Raw genomic sequence first — 25,992 nt, forward strand, 5'->3', positions numbered from 1 at the left:
GTGTCAAATTCCTGGCCTAGAGAACGACACGTATGAGATCCAAGGATCTGTACATCAACGACTAATTGATGAATATATTCCATTGTCAAAACATGACAACAAACTTTATGAACAGTGTAACGTATATCAGATTGACCAATCACAGACAGTATTTGACAATGCCAGCCATCCAATCAATGCTACACAATCCAAATGCAGTTCATGGGTATACAGCAAAAAGCTGTTTGATAACACATTTGTTACGAAAGTAAGATTTAATCTTCGTACTTTTTTTTTATCTTTATACCAAAGAATGTTTCTTTAATACCAAAATAACACATTTCTTTCTATGTTTTTCTGTTAGAGATTTTTTTTTTGTTTAGTCCGTTTTTTTGTTAATTTTTTTTATACATATTTATTTTTTCATTGGTTGGGAGGGCAGTGGCAGATCCAAAGGGGGTCCGGGGGTTGGAACCCCCCCTTTTTTGGCCGATAATGCATTTGAATGGGGACATATAGTTGGAAACCCCCCCCCCCCTTTTTGTTCTGGGTTGCTACCCCCCCCCCTTTTTTTTAAATGGCTGGATCCGCCACTGGAGGGGGTATTTTTCTATCCTTTATACCGATGTTTTAAATTAAGTGTTCACGTTTGGTTGCACTTCTACATGATTTTATACAGATGAGATTTAATAAATGAAGTAGTCGAAAAGGTCGATTATTTGACTTATGTGTAGATTGGATCTTGAGTATAATGTTTGCTGTTTCAAGTTTCTCTCTATTTATTCAAATTTTATTCAACACAATAGAACAAACTGTTCACTGCCATTCAATCTGATTTTAGTCAATATATCGGTTAACCATGTTAGCATGTACATTGTTTGTGAAGATATAACCAAATCATAACAGCATATTCACTTGAAAACGCACCACAACGAAATTAAATGCATCAAAGTTGGTACATTTGTACAAAAACAACCAAGAACAACAATGCATAAGAATAAACAATTATAAATTGGACATTAAATTAGTCATGACGTTGCAAAATTAAATTAAAAAAAAATAAATGATCGAAAATGATGCAGTTATTCACACTTACCTCTTTCAGCATTAATTATTACATATACTTTCGCAAATGACTTGTGATTTTTTTATTAAAAATATTCATTCATTCAAATGCCCGCGATTTAAGTATTGCATGATATTTGTTGTTGTGTTTATACTATGTCTCTAAATTGTTTTATGTAGATATGTCTCTATTCATTTTAGGAAAATTTAGTATGTGACGATAAGTACAAAGTTTCCTTGTCAAAGACAATATTCTTTGGTGGTGTTCTGTTGGGATCTTTTATGTTCGGAGTTATTTCCGATACGTAAGTGTGTGAATATTTACTGTGTTAAAACTATTTTTGTGTAAATGGATTTTAAAACACATGCATAATATATTTCATTTATATTTTCGCAATAAAATGATTTTTGTTTATATAAAAAAAAATCTTAAATAATCCTCACAAAGAATGAGAATTGTTTAAATCATATTGTTAGAAAACAAGCACAGTATCTGTACTTTTTTTAACAAGAGAAAGATGTTAACTTCATTTTTGAAAAGTATCACAAAATCTTATGTTTTTATTCTTTTTTTCATACTTCCATATTTCCTTAAAAATTGAGTTTTGAGTTACATTTAAGAAAACTACCAGTACAACTCTGTCGCAAATTATAAGATGAACGATCGAAAGAATAAAAATATATTTCTTTTACATTTTTTGTCAGTATAGGAAGAAAGAAAACCTTACTGATGGCATCGATTCTCATGTTGGCATCTGGAATGTCTCTATCCTTTTCTGTTAACTACACGATGTTTGTCATTCTCCGCTTTTGCACTGGTTTTTGTGCTGTGGGAATGTTTATGACAGTGTATGTAATTGGTAAGTAACTCTTTTTTATATTTTTTTTATACAAGTCTTATTGTCACTTTCGTAATCAATCGGTTCCTTGTCCCATCGAACATTCTGGCAATTAGTATCTTATTTAACAATAACGTTTTTGTTATTTTTACGTTTCAACGTTACTATAAACACTGCCTTTTATGTACTTTTAATCCGTATCCGTAAATCAAAGAACATAGAATGAGATACAGGTATAGACGTAGAAAGAAAATCAAAGTACTGAAGTACTGAACATCAGAGGACCTCAAGTTATGTTCAATTATTGATAAATGACAGGTGTTTATATTATACCTGCCGGACAGATATGTTCATCTTACAATATAGTACAAATAATTTAATTTGCTATATATATATATATATATATATAAGTACGTCTGAGTCAGTGACAACTCTACAACAGATGTATCCATCGGATCGCCATCAATGATGGTGATACATGGCTGTGTACATAATGTATATACAACTCGTCTAAACATCAACCCAACAATGTTAGATCTGTAAATTTACAGATCTAACATTGTTGGGTTGATGTTTAGACGAGTTGTATATGTTGGTGTCACGATATCACAGTAGCATGGGTTCGAATCCCGGCGAGGGAAGAACCAAAAATTTGCGAAAGCAAATTTACAGATCTAACATTGTTGGGTTGATGTGTAGACGAGTTGTATATACATTATGTACACAGCCATGTATCACCATCATTGATGGCGATCCGATGGATACATCTGTTGTAGGGTTGTCACTGACTCAGACGTACTTATGAATATAATTATTTTCTGTGACTGTATCTTACATTAATTTGTAGGATCCTTTACTATAGATAATTTAGCTGATCTGTAACAATAACATCTTCATGCCTTATATATCATGTACTGTAGTACGCCGCTAGATTAAAACTGACGTGGAAAGGTAACACATGCCCACCGAAAGCTCTTTTTTTGAGAGCCCAGGTGGTCGTGTGGTCTAAGCGGGACGGCTGCAGTGCAGGCGATTTGGTGTCACGATATCACAGTAGCATGGGTTCGAATCCCGGCGAGGGAAGAACCAAAAATTTGCGAAAGCAAATTTACAGATCTAACATTGTTGGGTTGATGTGTAGACGAGTTGTATATATATATATATATATGTTACAGGCATTTTCTAAATTTAGGCATTTTGTAAAATGACTGAATTTTCAGGCAATTTAGAAAATGCCTAACCTTGACAGGCATTATACAAAATGACTAAAAATACCTAGTCATTTTGTAAAATGACTGAAATTTTGAAGCAAAATTCCACAAATTGCCTGTTGAGTTTCAGGCAATTTGTAGAATATCATTGAGATGCAAATGGCAAAAGTTGACAAAAACACAATATCTTCCAAAGAAAATAACTAATTTATTCTCCAAAAACCATATCAGAGGTTTTTTTTGGGGGGGGCCTTATGATAGGTTCTTTTTGTGAAACTACGTTAAGTACTTACTCACTCTTTATTTCAGATACCAAAATTGAATCAATGATTATTTTGTCAAAATGACATAAAGACAAATTGTTCTGTCAAAAAAACAAAATTTACAATCAAATTTTTAGAAAATCTAGATTCAATACACTAAAGTGAAACATGAAATAGAGAAAAGTTCGTTTTTATTTGACCGATTGCTGGTTTTTTTGCTTTCTGTCGCAAATATGTCATGCATTTTTAAGACGTGCACAATTTGGTTATAATTCGTATGGGTTATTTCTACAGAGGATTGACCAAGATTAAGGACAGAAATTTAGACTGAAGATTGCAATTGAAATGAAGGTATTTTAGACTGGATCAGAAAATCCCCCTGCAGAACAGCCATAGAGTTGTAAACGCATTGTCCGATCGTCTGAAAATGTCAGGGCTAGTAGATCTTAACCTGATGAACTTTTTAACCCCCATGTCAGATTTGATCTAAATGCAGTTTAGAGATATATTAAGCAAAAAAACTGTATTTACCCATATGTTCCATTTAGCCATGTTGTTTGGTAATCAGGGATTAATGGGACAGTTTTTTAAAACAAAATACTCTAATGACAATTTTGGCCAAGTTTGGATACATTTTACCTAGTAGCTCTATAGGAGAACATGTCTGTGAAAGTAAACAGACGAAGACGAAAGACAGCAGCCAAGTGGTGAGCAAAGCTTACTTGACTCATTTGACTAGGAGAGCTAAAAATCGACAAAGAAAAAAACATAACAGTGCTTTGTCAGATATTAAAATAAATTCTAGTTCTGTGCTTCTGTGAATTAATTGCATTGATTCAGTAAAATGTATTCTTGATTATTTAAGCTCTTCTTTTTTAATTAAGAATTATCATAAATAAAACAGCTCTAGTGTTCAAATCTTTCAATTGTTTTTCGTAACATTTTATTCTATAAAATGATTTTAGGCATTTTGTAAAATGCCTTTCAATTTTTCCAGGCATTTTGTAAAATGCCTAGAAAATTTAGTCATTATGTAAAATGACTGAATCTTGCAGGCATTTTAGAAAATGCCTAAAGTTTTCAGGCATTTTACAAAATGCCTAAATTTAGAAAATGCCTGTAACATATATATATATATATATATATATATATATCATATCTGAGATACTGACTTGAACTAGGAAACTTAACTTTGTGAATTATCAATGATTATGTGGTCAAATGAGAACTGTTAGATTGGCAGTATGACCATATGTAGTTGCACACATACAAAAATAGTTAGCATATAACTTATAATAGAGAATCAATTTAGCAAACAATTCTTCGAGTAGCTATATACATTGTAGTCACTCACTGAACTATAATAAAGAGGTTCAAGACAATCATATTGAAACAGATAAATTGTAATATTGGAGCTAAAGATACCAGATGAACAGCAAACTCATAAATCGAAAAATAAACTTACAATTCCATGACTAAAACTAAAAAAGACATGCAAACAAATAAAAGTACACTAGAAACAACATAGAAAACCTAAGACCGAGCAACACGAACCCCACCAATTTTTTTGGTGTATATCTTGATTTTCCGTTTGTACATTGATGTGGCCGTTAGTTTTCTTGTATATATTGTTTAACATTTGTCATTTCATGGCTTTTTCTTACTGATGTATGTATAGTTTTTTTCTGATTGTAAAAGTGTTGTATGGTAAGCATTATTTCTTATTCATCATTTTGTATGGAGCTGATGTCTGATTACCAATCATACCTCCCTTTTCGCTTCTTTTTTTATGAATAATGACAACAGTTTGGTGTTAATTTTCATTTATGTATGTACTATACATGTAACAATATATTATTATAAAACAGTATATACATGTATAATCTCATTCCATCATTAATATTGGTCATTGTTGGTATATATTTATCTTTAAGTTTAACAATGTACTGTGAAAGAGCTATCTTCTAACAGATACTTAGTATTTAGTATGGTTATTGTGAAACCACTGATTCAAAGGACAAGTTTCACTTATTGCCCAAATTGGCCTTAAATATAAACTTTAACATAAAGCTCCAAAAAGTTCACAATTTGGTTCCGTAAATGGGTCTATTTCAAAAGTCTTAACGCTCAATAAATCAGTTCTTTTCATAAAAGTACATCTTATGTTCCAAATTTTGTCAAAAGAAGATGATTTTGGGCAATTTTCAGACCCGAAATTAAGCCTTTAGGAATAAAGATTTGGCCGTCACCTACCATCCAAAATGTTTTGAGACCAAAAGAATCCAAATCTGATAGAATTCATCAATATAAAAACATTTTGGATCTTGGATGGCAGCCAAGGTTAATTATGCCAAGAACAATTAAAGTTTTACCATAGTTATCTGTGGTATAATTTTCACAATTATTCAATGGTTTTGTTGTGTATGATTTACAAAAAGAAAAATAAAGATGGCAAGACCTGAAGGAGGCTGCCTGATTTTTTTAAGTGACATATGAACAACAGAGTCAGTGTGGGGCCACTAAGCTAAACTGCCCGCTTTGCACCAGCCAATATAAATGAATGCCTAGGGTGGGAATCGAACCCACATACACCAACTCTGTTGTCCCTATATTTTTAAATGAACAAAAAATTGTCAAGATCAAATTTAAAAAAATGTATAAATGTGTTAAAATTTAATTATCAAATTATACATGAAAATATCAGTTGATTTTCGGTGATTCAGATGTCTACATAGATTGTAGTCCCATAGGGTCCACTGTACAGCTACGTGAATATACAGCGTAAGAGGGTTTTAAATTGCTGAGGCAGATTTTTTTGGGGAGGAGGGAGCTGAAGGCACGCCCTTTTCAAGGAGCTTCATGTATGGTAAATGCGTAGTCCTTTTTTTATATAGTTTTACCCGAAATGTTGACTGGCTAGACCCCTCCCCCTTTAAAACTCCTAGATTCTCATCCGATTTGATAGAAATCTAAACTGTTTTAACAAGGTTGCTTAAGTAATAACAGTTATGTTTGGGAATTAAAAATAGATAGGTTCCTTTAAATGTTGCTGAACATTTTGTTTAAATTATCTAGAATATACATGTACATGTGGTTTTGATCGTGGACATTTTAAATCCCTGTTAACTTATGCGTGACTTGGGCTTCTGATACAAATTTTTAAAAACATGGAATTATTCATGCAAACTCACAGAAAGATACTTGAGATTTAAATTTCCACAAAATAATAAATAAACAAAAAACATTAAACATTTTAAACATTTTGATAAAATAAAATAATACACTAACCCTTTGCAATGTTGCAGTTCAACTTTTAATCTGGGGTTCTGGAAAACCTTTAAAATATCTCTTGCAGTCATGGCTCATAGGTTTGTCTCAATAAAGATTTGCTAAGTTTGCTCATGCAGAATCCCTATATCGCTCTAATTAGTATAAATAGCCTCATGTGTGCTCAAATAAGTTACCATTTAGATTAGTCTCAATATTGATATATCTAACTCAATTGAGTAGATCTAGCTCAAATTTTACTCATACATGTACATGTAAGTGATCATGTTTGCTCAATTTAAGATCTCATGGGTGCTCGTAGTGAAAGTTAACTGATTGTATTTGCTCAATTCAAGTACTCATGTACATTGTATGCGTGAACAAATGTCTAATTCAAATTACTAAAATTTCACATGGATATGATTACAGAGGGGGAGGGGGGGTAGGAGGGGTCCTGATCCCGAAATTCCGGGCTTAAAAACACGAAATCCCGAGGTCCGGAATCTAAATAAAGTTAAATCCCGGATCCCGTAATTTGAAAAAAAGAATTCCCGGATCCCGAAGGGGTAAATCCCGAAATCCCGAGCTTAAAAACACCTGATCCCGGAGTCCCGATAAAGGTCCTATCCCCCCTCATTACACAATTTAAGTAATGCTGTAGAGTATGATTAGCACATGTCATAGAATTATCATATAAATTTGGCAATACATGTCATGTACAGTATGGTCAAAATTATACAATACTACATGGAAGACTTAAAAAAAGCAGGACAGTTACTCTATATTTATATCTCCAAAACTGTAAGGATTCTCCCAATATATCTTTAGGCTTGTAAATGGTACACACAACGCCACTAATTGTGATTTACCCAAATTCTGACATTTCAGTGTAAAATAAGACACTTGATTTTACGAGCAAGAGTCATTATACACACTTAGAAAGGGTCCAACTCTATTGGAAGAATAAGAAGTCGAAGATTCTCTGAATATTACATAAAATACAATAATTTCAACCAATAATTATATAGATTAGAATTACTTACAAATTCATTAACAAAATCCGCGTTTTATCCAGTCAAGGGACATAATTAATCAAATATACTAATGCAACAAACTAAGTCGGAGAAGGAGCGAAAATCCGAAACAGTATCTTAAAAAACAGAAAATAGTTCCACGTGTGTGTCCAAGTGATCAATCTACTTGTTATTTACGAAGAAAAGAAATTTAACTCTAAAAATTGTTGAGATCTTTTAAAAAAAAAAACAAATTGTTACAATAAAGAATGCACAAGAAGTAACCTTGTCTTTAAGGGCCTTGCAGGTTCTTGTTACTCCTACCAATCTGCTGATATTTTCAAAATGGCTGCGGAAGACGCGGCCTGATAAATTAATTTAATATTGTGTCAGATTAAATATTCCTGATTTTGCTACGTTAATTAATATTATAGACATATATGCTACAAACAGTTTAAACAGGTTGCTCCAAATCAAATAATTGAATTATAATTACCTTTCTGTGTATAATTGCGTGAATTAATTTTCTCTCGTTTTCTTCAAGCTCGCTCTTGCCCACTTGATGAATATGCATTCGTGGTATTCATCCGCAACAACAATTTTTCGACACGTCATTGATATTGAAGATACAAATATTTCTAACGACAAAACATTTTCATATTATAAATTTGCATTAAGAAAAATTAAAAAAACTGAGTATCCATTGAAAACATGAATTTAAAAGAAGCGATACGGAATTTTATTCTGCACTATATAGGTCCGCGGGTCTATAATGTCGGTTATTATTCCAAAAATAATTATACATGCATCTCTTTGATCTTTGAAAAGTAGGCGATGGCAATACACCCGAGGCCCCTCAGGGGCCTCTGATGTAAAAATCACTAACATCAATTTGTCAGTGATGTTTCGTAAGAGTTGGCAATTCATGTACTTAACGTTTTTCAAACATACTAGCATTTTTTTAACATATAATAGAAGTGTCCAATAACCTTCTGATCTTGAACGTACGAGGAAAACAAACAAAAAAGACAAAACTGGACATAAATGGTGAACGTCCTTAATTTTGTACTATATACTTTACTTTTCCAAATTTACACAATTAACATACATGTACCTCTCTTCAAAAAGAGTATATTTTATTGTGTTTGTACCAGGAATGGAATGGGTTGGACCATCAAGAAGAACATTCGTTGGACTGGTGATAGCATTAATTGGGCCAGTAGGAAGTCTATTTTATATCTTGATATCGTACTACGTCAGACAGTGGAACTGGATAATTATTGCTTTAACCTTACCTATTGGTCTGTTCCTTGCTCTCTGGTGGTATGTAGCCTTATCTTAATTATTATATGAATGCTTAACCATCCCTATTGGTGTGTTCCTTGCTCTCTCTTGGTATGTAGCCTGGTCTTATTATATAAATACTTAACCATCCTTATTGGTCTGTTCCTTGCTCTCTGGTGGTATGTAGCCTTGTCTTATTATACATGTATATAGAACGAATCAGCAATATTGCGGGTCTCTGACAGAATAACATAAGGACGTTTATTTAAGCTGGGATTTTTAGTATTTTTATTAACATCTCTTTAAGTCACGCAGTGCATTAGATGAAAAATTGCTGGCTATACTTTCTGTCTTTACTCGCATTGATTGTCTATTTGGTCTTCAACTGTCAAACTCTGACCGTGTGCAGCAAAGTTAATATAGCTGTTTTGTGTTCATAATCATCGTACATATCAGCACTGAACTGTATACATACTCTAAATATGTAAGATATAAAAATGCTTGTTTATTGAATTCACACTAAACACAAATATGATGCCCCTATATGAGGTTATTGACAACCGTTCTAAAAACGAATTTAGCTTTAGACATCACTTTTTTTTTTTTTATAGTTTTTCAATTAGAGTTATCACCATTTTACTATATTTTTACTTTCTTTTTTGAGAATGAAATAAAACTTGATTTAAATTATAAAGTATTCACACTGCAATTTACTGATCTTCCATACGATCAATTAAATATTATGATGTTTCCACTGTTTTATGCCCGTCTAAGGGCATTGTGTTTTTTAGTATATGCGTCCGCTTTTCCGTCCGTATGTTCCGCTTCAAGGTTAAAGTTTTCAGGCTGGTACAGGATTGGGGAAATGTTCGTAAATGTCGCCAACGTCGCCAACATTCTGAACAGTACCCGGTTCGCCAACGTCGCCACAATTTTGAACAGTACCCCTGTTCGCCAACGTCGCCAACGTCGCCAACATTCTAACCTGTTCACCAATTCGTCGCCAACATTCTAACCAGTACCCCTGTTCGCCAACGTCGCCAATGTCGCCAACATTCTAACCAGAACCCCTGTTCGCCAATGTCGCCAACATTCTAACCAGAACCCCTGTTCGCCAATGTCGCCAACATTCTAACCAGTACCCCTGTTCGCCAACGTCGCCAACGTCGCCAACATTCTAACCAGTACCCCTGTTCGCCAACGTCGCCAACGTCGCCAACATTCTAACCAGAACCCCTGTTCGCCAACGTCGCCAACGTCGCCAACATTTTAACCAGTACCCCTGTTCGCCAACGTCGCCAACATTCTTACCAGTATCCCTGTTCGCCAACGTCGCCAACGTCGCCAACATTATAACCAGTACCCCTGTTCGCCAACGTCGCCAACGTCGCCAACATTCTAACCAGTACCCCTGTTCGCCAACGTCGCTAACGTCGCCAACATTCTAACCAGAACCCCTGTTCGCCAACGTCGCCAACGTCGCCAACATTTTAACCAGTACCCCTGTTCGCCAACATTCTTACCAGTATCCCTGTTCGCCAACGTCGCCAACGTCGCCAACATTCTAACCAGTACCCCTGTTCGCCAACGTCGCCAACGTCGCCAACATTCTAACCAGTACCCCTGTTCGGCAACGTCGCTAACATTCTGAACATTACCCCTGTTTGCCAACATTATAACCCATACCCCTGTCGCCAACATTCTTAACAGTACCCCTGTAACAGGGGTATTGGTATTAAAACCTTTAATCAAGTTGAACAATTGCAACCTATCCAGAAACTAAATAGTGCTACATTTTTTATAATTAAATAGCTATAGCCCATAAATAGTTTCCAAAAAGGAATACAAAAATCTTCAAAAAAGACTTACCAGCCTGCTAACAGCCATTTAAACATCATTATAAAATGTAACAAGTGCTTTTAAAATAAAAAGCAGTAACTCAACAGTGAAAATCAGGTCAATGACATGTACATATGACAGACATTTAAAACTTCGTAACATTATATATCTGCATAAAATTTTTTTTAAAAAGCATTCAATTCTTTAACTTTAAAATAACTATAGGCTGTGTTGTTGACCTTAGTCTAAGTGCATATTCTTCAGAGGACACATACTCTCCAACATTGCTCTTGTCAGATTATCTCAATTCATAACAGTTAATAACTAAATAATAGACAAAATTGCATTTTACACTGTGTTATTTTTTTTACCATGTCTGCCATCTTCACTGGCGGGCGGACAGGGTCAGAGTACATATTTTACAAAAAAAATACATACTCCAATTATTATTGTAGCCATGTCTGGTAAAATTTTACCTACAAGTTTCAGATTATATTTTTGTTAAAGTAAACCATGTAAATAGACAATTTTAAATGAACATTGTATAAATTCAATTTATATTCAACTAAAGATTTCTTGCTGTTGTGCAATACACTGTGCTGTTGCGCAATACTAAGTATGCTGTTGGGCAATACTTAGTATGCTGTTGGGCAATACTTAGTAAATCTTCCTTTCTAAATTTTATTCAATAACTTCTCAATGTTTCATCAAAAATTTATAAAAAAAAACTAAAGGGAGGTTATCTTAATAAATAAAAATAAGTCATTAAATCTTAATAAAAACTGCTTTAAGCACTTTAAGGATATTGTCCAAAATCGGAAACGTAAAATCTTCAATTTATAAAAACCAAAAGAAAGCTTACAACAATATAGATATAAACAATTTAAATTGACATTTTTAAGTTACTGTCCGAAAACTGGAAAATCCCCCTTTTTGTATAGAATTAAACCCCATAAATCAAAAAAGGTATAGTATAAAATTTATAAAAATCAAAAGGAAGCTCATGTAAATAGAATTTAACAATTCACCACAGTTTCTTGCAAGTTGGTGAAATTATTTTTAAGGTTATTGTCTGTAAACTGGAGAATCTCCCCTTTTTTAATAAATAAAAGTAGGAAACGGTAAATCCAGTATATCATTATAAAAAAGAAAAGCAACTCACGTCAATAGATATAAACAATTTACCAAAGTTTTATGCATATTAGTTAAAGCGTTTTTCAGTTAATGTCCAACATGTTAAAAACGAACGAACACACAGACGGACAAACTTTCAATGATAAACCATAATACGTCAGTCAGGAGTATTACTTGTACAAGTTATTTTTAATTACTTGCAGAAGTAATATTAATTTAAATATATTTTTAAAATAATATTGGCTGAGTTATGTCCCTTAAACATTCAGATTTTTTTACTTTTGAAAGTAAAAAAGTCATCCTATCTTCTTTTATTAAATTTTTATAATTTCTTTGCTGTAATAGAATTTTAAATTATCTGCCCTTTGCAGATGTCTTTACTAATCATTTAAGTGTAATTTAATAGACAATGAAAATCTCATTTGTCTGTTATCTTCAGAACACTGCTCATTTACATGCTCCCAAGGAGCAATTTTTGAAGGCCTTGCGCAATTACTTAAAAGAAAAATTTACTTATACAAGTAAATTTTTAAGAAAATTAAGGGGAGATTATTCAAAAATTATTTATTTACTTATTTTTTTTACTTCTTCAAGTAAATAAAAATAAATTGTACAAGTAGTACCCCTGACTGTAAACGGGCGTACAACAAACATTCTGTGAGTATTGCATGGCAATGCAAAATCCCCTACAAATTAAAAAAAATCATTGTATTGGAACAAAATTGTAACTTGATTTATAACTTGTCATTGTAAACATTAAAACAAATATCAAGTCAATGTATTTAAGCATGACAAAAAAAGTGTTTAAAACTGATTATTTCAGATAATTTTCTAATCCCAACAACCATTACTCTGCACAAAATTATCTTGTTATGATAAATTTATATACTAATTATCAAATCCATATATTAAAAAATGACAAAAAAGGTGAGGAAAACCTGGGAACAGTATATCTAACGTTAATATATATGTTCCTGGGAAAACTGATTATTTTAGTGAATTTTCAAAAGTAAAGGGACCATAACTCTGCCCAAAATCATTACACTGCAACAAAATTCAAACTTCTTTGTAACTTGCAATGATAAAATAAAAAACCAAACATCAAATTAATATCTTCAAAAAAAATGCTTATTTGGACCCCTTTTTAGGACCTTAATTCCTAAACTGTTTGGAACATAACCCCCAAAATCAATCCCAACTTTACTTTTCAAGTTTCCATCCTTGAGTTTAAATTTCATACAGATCCATTAACTTAAACTAAAGTTATGTACGGAAATTAACTATTCTTCTCATAATTTTTCTTTATTAAAGTTTTTATCTATGTACATGTTGTACATTTATGACAAATGTTAAGGTACATTGTAATACATTAAAAGGTAACAAGAATTAAGTTGTAAAATTTAATTCACATCAAATTGGGTTTCGCGTTTTCAGGCATTTATTACCATCAACATTCTATGCCTACTTTCATATTTATAAAGTACCATAATTCTTAAACAGAAAAATAAATATATTACAAATATTTAAATTGATCACTATTTTGTAATGCAGTAACAATGGTTAAAGCATATCAATAAACATAATAAAGCATTGGCTTATAAGTTCATTAGTAAATTGCATAAAAACAACATAAAGTGCAAATTTCCAATCTATAGAGAACTATAAGTCAAAAATAAAAATTGTCAAAATTTCAATGCATATATTTAACTTTACCATGTTTACTATTGTATTATTATTGAATTAATACCACCATTGTTTTCCTATATATTTATGATATCAGTCTTTGTAAAAAAAAAATTTTTAAAGTGTGCATAATTTATTTGTGTCAACATATTCAAATAAAAAAATACTTGATATGAATAAAGTTTTATCCTGTCCAGTAAATCAGCAAAATTTCACATAAGATAAATTTCATTGTATTTTAAAAAAAATAACCATCACTGCACAAAGCTGGAAGAGTGGAGGTAAACAAATTTTCTCCTGTTTACAAGCTTTTAAAATTAATTTAACCATGTATCCTCAAATTTCAAAAACATTTTATAATTTTATAAAAAAACTTAATAAAAATAAAATAGTGCTATAAAACTCTCAAGATATATGTTAAAAAAAAAATCTTCAATGAAAAGCAGGTTTATCTTGACATCATATGCATATATAACTGTCAAATTCAAGAAAACCTAAATCTCTATCCTTTTTTTTTTTTAACTTTATATCAAACAGGATGTCATAGACATGATAGATAGAAGAAGATGTGGTATCAGTTACAATGACACAACTTTCCATCCAAGTCACAATTCATAAAAGTAAACCATTATAGGTAAAAGTACGGTTGTCAACACGGAGCCTTGGCTCACACTAAACAGCAAGCTATAAAGGGCCCCAAGAATTACTAGTGAAAAAAACAATCAAACAGGAAAACTAATGGTCTAATCTACATAAAAAACGAGAAACACTTATGAACCACATAAACAAACGACAATTACTGAACATCAGATTAAAAGAAAAATCAAAATAATGCGTATAATGATAAAAATTAAAATATAGTGTAGACCAATGAATACACATGTAATCAAATATTTGTTTTATAATTTCATCTCCATTAAAACACCATAACATGATACAATTAAAAACCAATTGTTCAGAGAACAATTGAAGGTCTTTCCACCAGTAAGAATCTATTTAAAAATGAAAATATTAAAATTTGATTTTAAATGTCAGTTTCAGTATCAAATGACAGCTTATTCTACGCTGACTCCAAAAATATATGGTTTCTATATAGAAAAATATATAAACTAGAGGCTCTCAAGAGCCTGTGTCGCTCACCTGTTAATGTGTTTACTGATGTCGGCCATCTTTGTTGGTAGACGGGGTCATTAGACACTCTTTTTAAAAATAGATACCCTAGTATTATGATTGTGGCCAAGTTTGGTTAAATTGGCCAAGTAGTTTTAGAAAAGATTTTTAAACAAGTTACAAAAATGAGGAAAAGTTGTTTAATATTGACTCTAAAGGGCAATAACTCCTTAGGGGGTTCTATAACAATTTTGATCATGCTGACTTATTTGTAGATCTTACTTTGCTGAACATTATTGCTGTTTACAGTTTATCTCCATTTTGTTTGGTAGGCTGGGTCATCGGACACATTTTTTAAACTATAAACCACAATGATAATTGTTGCCTGGTTTGATTAAATTTGGCAAAGTAGTTTTAGAGAAGAAGATTTTTAGAAAAGTTACAAAAAATGATGAAAAGTTGTTAAAAATTGACTATAAAGGGCAATAACTCCTTAAGGGGTCGACTGGCAATTTTGGTCATGTTGACTTATTTGTAGGTCTTACTCTGCTGAACATTATTGCTGTTTACAGTTTATCTCTATCTATAATAGTATTCAAGATAATAACCAAAAACTGCAAAATTTCCTTAAAATAACCATTTCAGGGGCAGCAACCCAACAACAGGTTATCCGATTCGTCTGAAAATTTCAGGGCAGATAGATCTTCACCTGAGAAACAATTTAACCCCCATGTCAGATTTGCTCTAAATGCTTTGGTTTTTTGAGTTATAAGCCAAAAACTGCAGTAATTTCAGAGGAGAAGATTTTTGTAAAAGTTTACGAACGACGGACGCAGGATGACGGACGACGGACGCCAAGTGATGAGAAAAACTCACTTGACCTTTCAGGTCAGGTGAGCTAAAAAGGGAGATAATCTTTAACTTCCGGTTTAAAAAGTTTACTTCTGGTATTGTTTGATAGTTTACTTGATACTGATTCCAAAAATATATGGTTCTATATACTTTTACATTGATTTAGTACAAAAAATAGCTACTTCCGGTTGACAAAATGTCACTTCCGGTTGTTTTTTTAAAGGTCACATTGCTTACAACCTAATGCAAAAAGTCCAATGGCTTTATCATGCGTACATATGAGGTAAAAGCAAAGGTCAAAATCTAGAGCGTTAAATAAGCATATGACCTTGAGCTCAATTTTAAGGTCATAAACCAAGGACCTCAAATAAAAAGACTCTAGTCCTCTACTTTATATTGTTAATGAGTTATATTGCCATACATATGATATTAGATATAAAAAGGGGGAAAACTCGCGCCAAATGTCTACGTACCCTTTCGACTAAGATTTATGTGTTAGGACATGTCGTAACTAACAATTTTGTGAAAATATTTTGTCGATATCTCATATGATTTCTGAAAATAAGAGATAACAAGCCAAAATCAAAATTTTAATCATGACCTTGACCTTTGACCTTTACCTCATTTTCATTTTTTGGGACCAAGGACCTCAAATCAAAAGACTCTAGGCCTCTAACACTTATGGTTTTCCAGTTAAAAATGCATATCACTAATATCAAATATAAAAGGGGAAATAACTCTCATATGGAGTCTCCGGATAGCTTCGGTCAAAATTAATCAAATCATCCTGAGGATATAACGAACAATTTGGTAAAATAAATATGGTTGCGAATATTAAGCGATAACAAGAAAAACAGTGTTTGGGGAGATAACTCTTATATGAGAAAGTGTTCGGTTAAGCAGGGTCAGTTTCAAAAGCGTATAAACTGTTCGATATGATATTCCAAAAATCTAAGCGACCTCTTGCGAAACAAAAAAACTGCAAGGAAAAAAATTAGCCGGAAAAATAATAATAATCAGAAGAAAACCAATAGGTCTTTCCACGGAAAAGTGGAAAGACCTAATAAGTGGAAAGACCTAATAAATGTGTTTAAAATTATAAACACCATTTATGTTTCTATATATGCCTTCATTTTAACTTATAAGTTCTCTAAGTTTCAATCCTTCAAAACTATAACTTTTACCCTATAAATCATGCTAAAAAATATAAGTTTTAGTGTAAATGTAACGGTTTATTTCTTCCTCTGTGATATTTTATCCTGAGGATAATTTGTCCGGGTAATTTTTATCCAGGCATAGTATTTCACTGGTTGATTTTTTCCAGAGGAGTGAAAATCTATCTGTGTTATGCGGATAGTATGTACCGGTATATATTTGCCGTACTATATTTCACAGAACCGTGTAAAATAGAGTTCCATTAACTACTATGTAAGTTATTCACAATCAATATATACCCGACTATAATTATAAAATGTTTCACAAAGGTAGACCAAATTTGCATAATTTATCAAAGGGAGGTAATTGTGAGCTATTTAAATTTTAAAGATATTAATATAATATATTTCTAAATCTATTTTATAGTGAAATTTTTCATTGAATCTTATTTTTTATATATTCATTTATATAAAAAGATAACTTAAAACTTGATTTAATAAGACAGATAACATTTCACAGGTAAAAACTATCCAGCTGTGAAACATGCTTTTGTTCCAATATATTGTTCTGCTATGATTTATCTGATTTCCATATAATCAACAACTACATCTCTGTCCCCAGACAAAACTATTTATATAGTTAAAAATATCATCATAAGCAAATTCTTCTATTACTGTTTACAGTAGTAATGCAACTATATTTCTACCTTACTTTTAAATTTATATTTGTACTAAGATCTGAAAACAACTCACTTTTACATGTATTTCACTAACCTTATTTAATCATGATATTATTTTCACAATTACGATCTTTGAAATAACTTCTGGTTTTCTTCCTTATGTTCATGAAATTTTTTCAAGGATAATTTGTGAAATTATTTCCCATTATAATACATTTTTTTTTAACAATTTCGCTTTATTTCAAATACACTATTATTATTTCATAGTATTTTTAAAGGAAAAGTTTTTTCTAATAACTATTCTATAAGTTAACTACCCAGATAGAATTAAAAAGGAAAAAATATCCCAGGAAAATATTTTCCTCCGGATAAAAAAATAAGAACAACTACTGTGACATTTTTTCCACCGGATCAAATTTCACCCGAATATAATTTTGCTTTACATAAATATCATTTACCCTTAAAAAGAGTAATATATCATAATTCTTTAACTGTTTCCCCCATTTTACTAAACTTAGTCTTAATCCTAATGTATATTGAGTTGTTATACTTAGTAGCTCTGACACTATCAGTAACTACACCTGTCCACTGTGAATCATTCCCTTTTGTGGGAAAAATTAGGTTGATTATATAGGGAATCATTGAAGCATGACTGGAGCATATATAGTAATGTCCAGTGACCCCCCTTTTTTAACCTAATTATATTATTAAACACTGTGCTTGTTGTATTCTTCTACTTAATAATTTTTTTTTATTTTTTTTTTTATAACATTGTGTCTTTATCATATTGAATCACTTGTAATCATTTGTATGTAATTAATGTTGATTGTTCTGCTCCTTGTGGGCGCTTTGATTAGCAATAAAATATATTTGAATTTGAATTTGCTGGTCATGGATATTCGCAAATAATTTAAATTAAAAATACAGTATGTGTCAATGTGATCACCTTTGTACTAAAATTTAATTCAATTTTTTAGTAGGTATTTAATGTTTGAAACTTACAAAAATAACTTAAGGGACATACTGTATACCATTTCACAGCATTATAATGTTCTATAGCACCAACATGACCAAGTAATACTCATTAAAAAGTTAGCGGTCAATTTCCAGGGAAAGTTAGAGAAAACGGATGTTGACAACTTGTGTATTTCCAGAGACAAGGACGGATACATAAGGCCAAAATCCGAATTTAATTTTTCGCAATAAAGTTATAATAATATATTTATATCTACAGTAAATTTAATGTTTTCAAACATGCTAAACAAAACATAAAAAATATTTTTTGCAAACTGTGCAAACAGTAAATAAAGAATAATGTTGGAAATGTTGGTGAATATAAAAAGATACAAAAATAAATGTTGGCGAACTTGGCTAAGTTGGCAAACTTCAGTAAGTTGGCCAACATTACATTTAAAACAATGTTGGCGAACTTGGTAAACAATAATTATTATGTTAAGGTTGGCGAACAATGAAGTTGACGCACACTTGGCGAACAGTAAATGTTAGTGAACAGTACAGGTTTCGTAAAGGTTGACAATGATAGCGACACTGGTGAACAGTACTGTTTTCCTGAATGTTGGTAGTAATGATTTCGTAAATGTTAACGACGTTTGCGACAATAACGAACAGTAATGAGTTTGTAAATGTTGGCGACGTTGGCGATGTTGGCGAACAGTGTTGATTTCATAAATGTTGGTAACGTTGGCGACGTTGGCGACATTGACGAACAGTAATGAGTTTGTAAATGTTGGCGACATTGGCGACGTTGGCGAACAGTATTGATCGATTTCATAAATGTTGGCGACGTTGGAGACGTTGGCGAACAGTAATGAGTTCGTAAATGTTGTCGACGTTGGCGAACAGTAATGAGTTTGTAAATGTTGGCGACGTTGGCGAACAGTAATGAGTTTGTAAATGTTGGCGACGTTGGCGACGTTGGGGAACAGTATTGATTTCATAAATGTTGGCGACGTTGGCGACGTTGGCGAACAGTAATGAGTTTGTAAATGTTGGCGACGTTGGCGACGTTGGCGAACAGTATTGATTTCATAAATGTTGGCGACGTTGGCGACGTTGGCGAACAGTAATGAGTTTGTAAATGTTGGCGACGTTGGTGACGTTGGCGAACAGTATTGATTTCATAAATGTTGGCGACGTTGGCGACGTTGGTGAACAGTATTGATTTCATAAATGTTGGCGACGTTGGCGACGTTGGCGAACAGTAATGATTTCGTAAATGTTGGCGACGTTGGCGACGTTAGCGAACATTTACACAATCCTGTACCAGAATGAAAGTTTTTGGTCAGTGTAGATTTTGATGAAATTGAAGTCCAATCAATTTGAAACTTATTACACATGCTCCAGATGTTCCTTATGATGTGATCTTTTGCCAAATCAGAGTTGTTACCCCCCAATGTCACGGTCCACTGAACACGGAAAATGAAAGTGCGAATGGGGCATTCATGCATGTACTATGGGCACATTCTTGTTTAAGTATATAAACGTAGAATTATTCATTAGGTTTGTACCAGAATCTCCAAGATGGTTGAGTGGAAAAGGAAGAAAAAAGGAGGCAGCCGCTCTACTTAAACATGCCGCTTACATCAACAAAACAGAATTCTCAGAAAAAGTTATGGAAGAATTAGCACCAGAAAAGAAAGAAGCGGGAAAAGTCTGGCTGTTGTTTTCAGACAGAACTTTGGGTTGTCGCACTGTTGTGATATTTTATAATTGGTAAGATTGGTGAATATTAAATTTGTAAAGATCGTTGTGTAACTTAATGAATTTACCCTTGTATTTCTAGCATAGCATATGTTGTTCTCTACTCGCATGGTTTGTCACAATATCAAAATGAGCAGATGTGGTATGATTGCCGATACGATTACTCTCCACCAGAAATAAAATGACATAATTAAAACCGATATGTAGATCACTGTACCTGTGCGGCTTTCAACATTGAACAAAAAAAACCCTACCGCATAGCAAAATATAAATCCTCGAAAATACAGAAGTAAAACAATTCAAACGACCAAAATCGTGACATGAATTATGTACAAAATAATGAATGATAAGCAAATATGATATATAGCCAAAAACGACAACCACTGACTTACAGGCTCCTGGCTTGGAACAAACAAATACAGAACGTGGCCGGGTTAAACACGTTTGCGGATGCTGAAACCAAACATAAAATGAGATAGTGGTGTAAAAGCACAATTAAAAATCAATTAAAAGGGCTTATCAGGATGGGTTAAAGTACAAAAACTCTCACAAAACAAAAATTACACCAAGTATAGATCTGATAGAACTCGCAGTTACTGTAAGATATATCTATATGTATGCTTTTGTTTATTTATTTTGATCCCAATGAATTAAAAAGATGCATCTGATGTTCCTTTTAAGGGTCTCGAATAAATGGAGGGGGTCTTGATTTTTGTAATTCTTTTATTTATTTTTGTTACCTAATTCTATATTTTAATGTTAATTTTGTTAATATATTATTGAATAGAGATTCAATAATACCCAGTCAGTCCCTTGTTGAAGTAATGTCAACAATGAAAACAGATGCATTCAAAAAATCAATAAACAAGAAAATATATCAAATAGATAATATGAAAAACTCTATCCAGACGCTCATTTACGGTATACTAACAATGAAATTAGATAGACAAGAAAAGATCACAAAAGTTCCGAAGACTTTTCCATTTGTTTTGTTGGTTGATATATAGTCAAACGCCTGATTTTGTCAATTTTATTGACTTTTCCTTTTGAATTTACCTTGGAGTTTGCTTTTGCGAATTCTTTATCTACACAGATTTTCTACTCATATGCGTATTGTCACAGATGAACATGTAGTCGGTAGTACAGTACCATAAAACGTATCTGTTTGGTATTCTAAGATTCAAATACTTTTAACTGAAAAACTGTCCACTATTGTAATGAATATAATTTGTGAAGCTCTATGAAAGCCAAACAGTCCAGTATATGTATGAACATCGACTTTTATGATAAGCATTGAAGTTTGCAATATTATCTATACTCTTGTCATACAAAAATAAAAGAATAGGGAATAAAATATGCCAGTCACGGACATGGTCAAAGTATGCAAGTGTCTCTATAAGTTAACAAAATAAATAGTAGTTTTTGTCTGATGTTGTCATCTCGAAAGTTGTGTCGGTCATGTACACAGTCCTCATGCTTATGTCCTACGGCATTGACTTGCTTTCGGGCTTGTAAAATTTTTCTCTACAAGCTAAGAAAATCCAACTAATATTTTTTTTTAAATTGTACTTCTGGCTCGTGGACTCAAAAGTTAAGCCTAAAGGCTGTGCATTTGTACATAGTTTAAACGAGCTATGCATTGTACTCTTTTTTATTTCCAGGATGGTAGCCAGTATGGTGTTTTATGGTTTGTCGCTCAATACTGGAATGCTGTATGGAGATTACTACATTAATTTTCTCCTTAGTATTCTGATGGAATTCCCAGGACATGCTTTACCTATTTTCATGATCGATAGAATAGGTCGGAAAAAGAGTCATATTATTTACATGACTGTTGGAGGGTTATCTTGTCTTAGCACAATATTCACTGTTAATTATGGCGGGAAAGGTAAGGCTGGTTATCTCCCTTGCAACATACGGGTAACTGAGTCACTCATGGAATCTGAAAGAAAGAGGACAGAGAACCAGTATGGATCGATATTAATAAGAATAAACCTCACCTCAAACATTATTTTTTTTAACTTAAATATCACTTATTAGATTTTAATTGTTCTATCAATCTGCGTTATTTTCAATCCAGCATGTCTTTAATATTTGTATACTTTTACCTTCAAAATATCAATTGACTTGTTTTCCTTGTCATTAAATATACAAAGATGACGTGCAGAAAAACGGTAATTTTAAATGCGCGTATACTTTTTTTTCATTTGGAAAAAGTTAACCATCAAGAGAAGGCGCTACAGATTTATTTACATAACGGAGGACTTTCCAAATGGGACCAAATGTTCTTTGTCTGCCTTTACAAAAACATCGTGTCGATTTCATAATGAATATCTAAATTGAATCAAAGAGGTTATATTCTCAGAAATAATTCGACATTTTCTGTATAATAGACTGAATACATTCAAACGCTAACTTCTTACATATAAAAACACCATATTAAATGGTGTTTTTTTGTAAACTAGCCAGTGCAGTTTTTTCCAGCATAGTTTATTTTAATTTTCAGATCTGCAACCCTTGACAACAGCATTAGCTATGATAGGCAAACTGTTTTCCACTGCAGCTTTTGCAACAATATACGTCATATCCGCTGAAGTATTTCCAACAGCTATACGTAACGCAGGAATGGGATCAAGCTCGTGCTGGGCACGTGTTGGTGGAATGATTTCGCCCTTCATAGCCGATACTGTATGTACTTTATACGAACATTAAAGAAAGTCAAAATATCGGCATATACATTTAGCCCGTAAAGAAAAGATATTTTATGCTTTACAGTGCTTATACAATGTATCGATTCCGAGAATAACACAATAAAAGAATGTCGTAAATGGTTGCATGTCACTGAAACACTTAAATGTCACCGTAGGATTCAACAAAGAGTAAAATCCATACCGAATAGTCAGCTATCAAAGAAGGCCCACCAATGACAAATGTAAACCAATTCAAACAAAAACAGTACATATATCTTTAAACCTAAGACAAGATTATTACAAGGTCACAGAAAAAAAGAAAACAAAATGATTAAAAGTAATTTAAAACAGCGGAAATATTGATATGCTTGACTTACAAGACTACGGTTTCGGAGAACACTCACTTTGGGGCCTCGTGTCCAAAGGAAGAAGGATAACATCTCTGTGCCCGTCCTGTTGTTAGCTCACCTGGCCTGAAGGGCCAAGTGATCTTTTCTCACCACTTGGCGTCCGGTGTCCGTCATCCGTCGTCGTCCTGCGTCGTTAACTTTTACAAAAATCTTCTCATCTGAAACTACTGGGCCAAATTTAACCAAACTTAACCACAATCATTATTGTGGTATCTAGTTTAAAAAATATGTTCGGTGACCCATCCAACCAACCAAGATGGCCGCTATGGCTAAAAATAGAACATAGGGGTTAAATAAAGATTTTGGCTTATAACTCTGATACCAAAGCATTTAGAGCAAATCTGACATGGGGTAAAATTGTTTATCAGGTCAAGATCTATCTGCCCTCAAATTTCAGATGAATCCGACAACCCGTTGTTGGGTTGCTGCCCCTGATTGGTAATTTTAGGGAATTTTTGCTGTTTTTGGTTATTATCTTGAATATTATTATAGATAGAGATAAACTGTAAACAGCAATAATGTTCAGCAAAGTAAGATTTACAAATAAGTCAACATGACCAAAATGGTCAGTTGACTCCTTTAGGAGTTATTGACCTTTATAGTCAATTTTTAACCATTTTTCGTAAATCTTAGTAATCTTCTCCTCTAAAACTACTGGGCCAAATTAATCCAAACTTGGCCACAATCATCTTTGGGGTATCTAGTTAAGAAAATGTGTCCGGTGACCCGGCCATCTAACCCAGATGGCCGCCATGGCTAAAAATAGAACATAGGGGGTAAAATGCAGTTTTTGGCTTATAACTCAAAAACCAAAGCATTAAAGCAAAGGGTAAAATTGTTAATCAGGTCAAAATCTATCTGCCCTGAAATTTTCAGATGAATCGGACAACCGGTTGTTGGGTTGCTGCTCCTAAATTGGTAATTTTAAGGAAATTTTACTGTTTTTGGTTATTATCTTGAATATTATTATAGAGATAAACTTTAAACAGCAATAATGTACAACAAAGTAAGATTTACAAATAAGTCAACATGACTGAAATGGTCAATTGACCCCCTAAGGAGTTATTGTCCTTTATAGTCAATTTTTAACAATTTTTATAAAATTTGTAAATTTTTACTAACATTTTCCACTGAAACTACTGGGCCAAGTTCATTATAGATAGAGATAACTGTAAGCAGCAAGAATGTTCTGTAAAGTAAGACGTACAAACACATCACCATCACCAAAACACAATTTTGTCATGAATCCATCTGCTTCCTTTGTTTAATATTCACATAGACCAAGGTGAGCGACACAGGCTCTTTAGAGCCTCTAGTTAATTGATCCGTTCATATTTACATGTACCCAAAACTGCAAATCAGAGTTCAATGACATCTTGTAGCAAAGTCCATATGATCACGATTTAATGTACGATACATTTCACATGAATCGCTTATCAATACCAATTTAAATAATCAGTTTCAAAAATATTTCGAAATGAACTTTTCAACTTCAGGCTGATTTAGTTGGGGGCACTACTGGAACCGCCGTACCATTGGTTATATTTGGCGGGGCCTGCTTGATTGCTGCAGGATTGACGTTACTTCTTCCGGAAACACTGAATCAACATCTGCCTGAAAGTATAGAAGATGGAAAGAATTTTGGAAAGTGAGTTTAGTCAACTACGGTATTAAACAAATGCTAGTATTCATTGTTATGCCCCAGCCGCTACAGAGGGGCGTTTAATGTTACCATTGTCTGTCTGTACGTACATGTACGTCCTTATATGTATCTCTTTAAAATTAATTTTCATATATCAATCATCAATATACTACTGCAACAGTTTGTAATCAAAACTCCTATAAAACCTTACAACAGAATATCATAAAACCTTTTAGAGAATACGGACATACTATGTAGATGTCCATATCGACAGGAAATTATGATTCAATTTTTATTCTAGTAGTTACGAGCCTTTGAACAATACTTAAATGATTCAATATACTACTGCAACAGTTTGAATCAAAACTCCTATAAAACCTTACAACAGAATTTCATGAAAACTTTTAGATAATAAGGACATACTATGTAGATGTGCATATTGACAGGAAATTATGATTCAATATTTTTTTCTTAAGGGTTATTTTATTTTGCCAGTGACAATGTGGGACGTGGGGTATGTGAGCGCGCTTACTAAGTCTCTTTAAATTTCATTTGTTATTTTAGAAAATCGAATAAGAAGATTCCTGAGGAATTTACAGTAAAGAATGGCACTGCCTCAATGACAAAGTTTTAACCAGTATTTGTCTGAAATCAGATAGCAGTAAAATGTACAGATTATTGGATACTTAAAACTAGTTTATGAAGTAAACATCACATTTTTTTATATTGTCAAGTACGCTCATTTGTTTTTTTGTTGATTGTTTTATGTGTTTTACCTACATGTATATATCACTATAAAAAGTAAACCGAATTAGCCTGGAATGTATTTGTTTTTGTGTTTTGCTTGAATAAAAAATATCAATTTGTTTCTGTATATAATTTATATTAAGATGCAACTTCATATACACTAATCGATTTCAGTCTTCCATGCAAAGTGATCGGTCCTTTCTATCTCACATGCAGAGTTATCGGTCCATGCTTATTTGAGAGATAGCAAGGACCGATAACTTTACACGAGAGAATGTAATCGATTCCTTTACTTCATAGTGTAGTATGTGGACCGGACCTGGGACTGCCAAGAATACATAATTTTCTGAATACTAATTCAAATACATGTTTCATGAAAACGTGCATTTTTAATAACAAAATAGACTAA

General features: G+C 32.7%; 1 protein-coding gene across 1 annotated transcript; it reads left to right on the forward strand.

Moving 5' to 3' along the window:
* LOC139495698 (organic cation transporter protein-like) lies at positions 1–25,702 on the forward strand (the record flags this gene model as incomplete). The annotated part of the gene is given in 9 exon segments (XM_071284031.1): positions 1–247; positions 1,246–1,349; positions 1,750–1,904; positions 8,792–8,960; positions 19,894–20,106; positions 21,756–21,982; positions 22,601–22,782; positions 24,691–24,842; positions 25,401–25,702. Coding segments are annotated over 9 exon segments (1,519 nt in total), but the record flags the coding sequence as incomplete, so codon positions are not given.
* Positions 25,703–25,992: the final 290 nt, after the last annotated feature.

The sequence above is a fragment of the Mytilus edulis genome, chromosome 11 (genome assembly GCF_963676685.1).
Source record: "Mytilus edulis chromosome 11, xbMytEdul2.2, whole genome shotgun sequence".
NCBI lineage: Eukaryota > Metazoa > Mollusca > Bivalvia > Mytilida > Mytilidae > Mytilus > Mytilus edulis.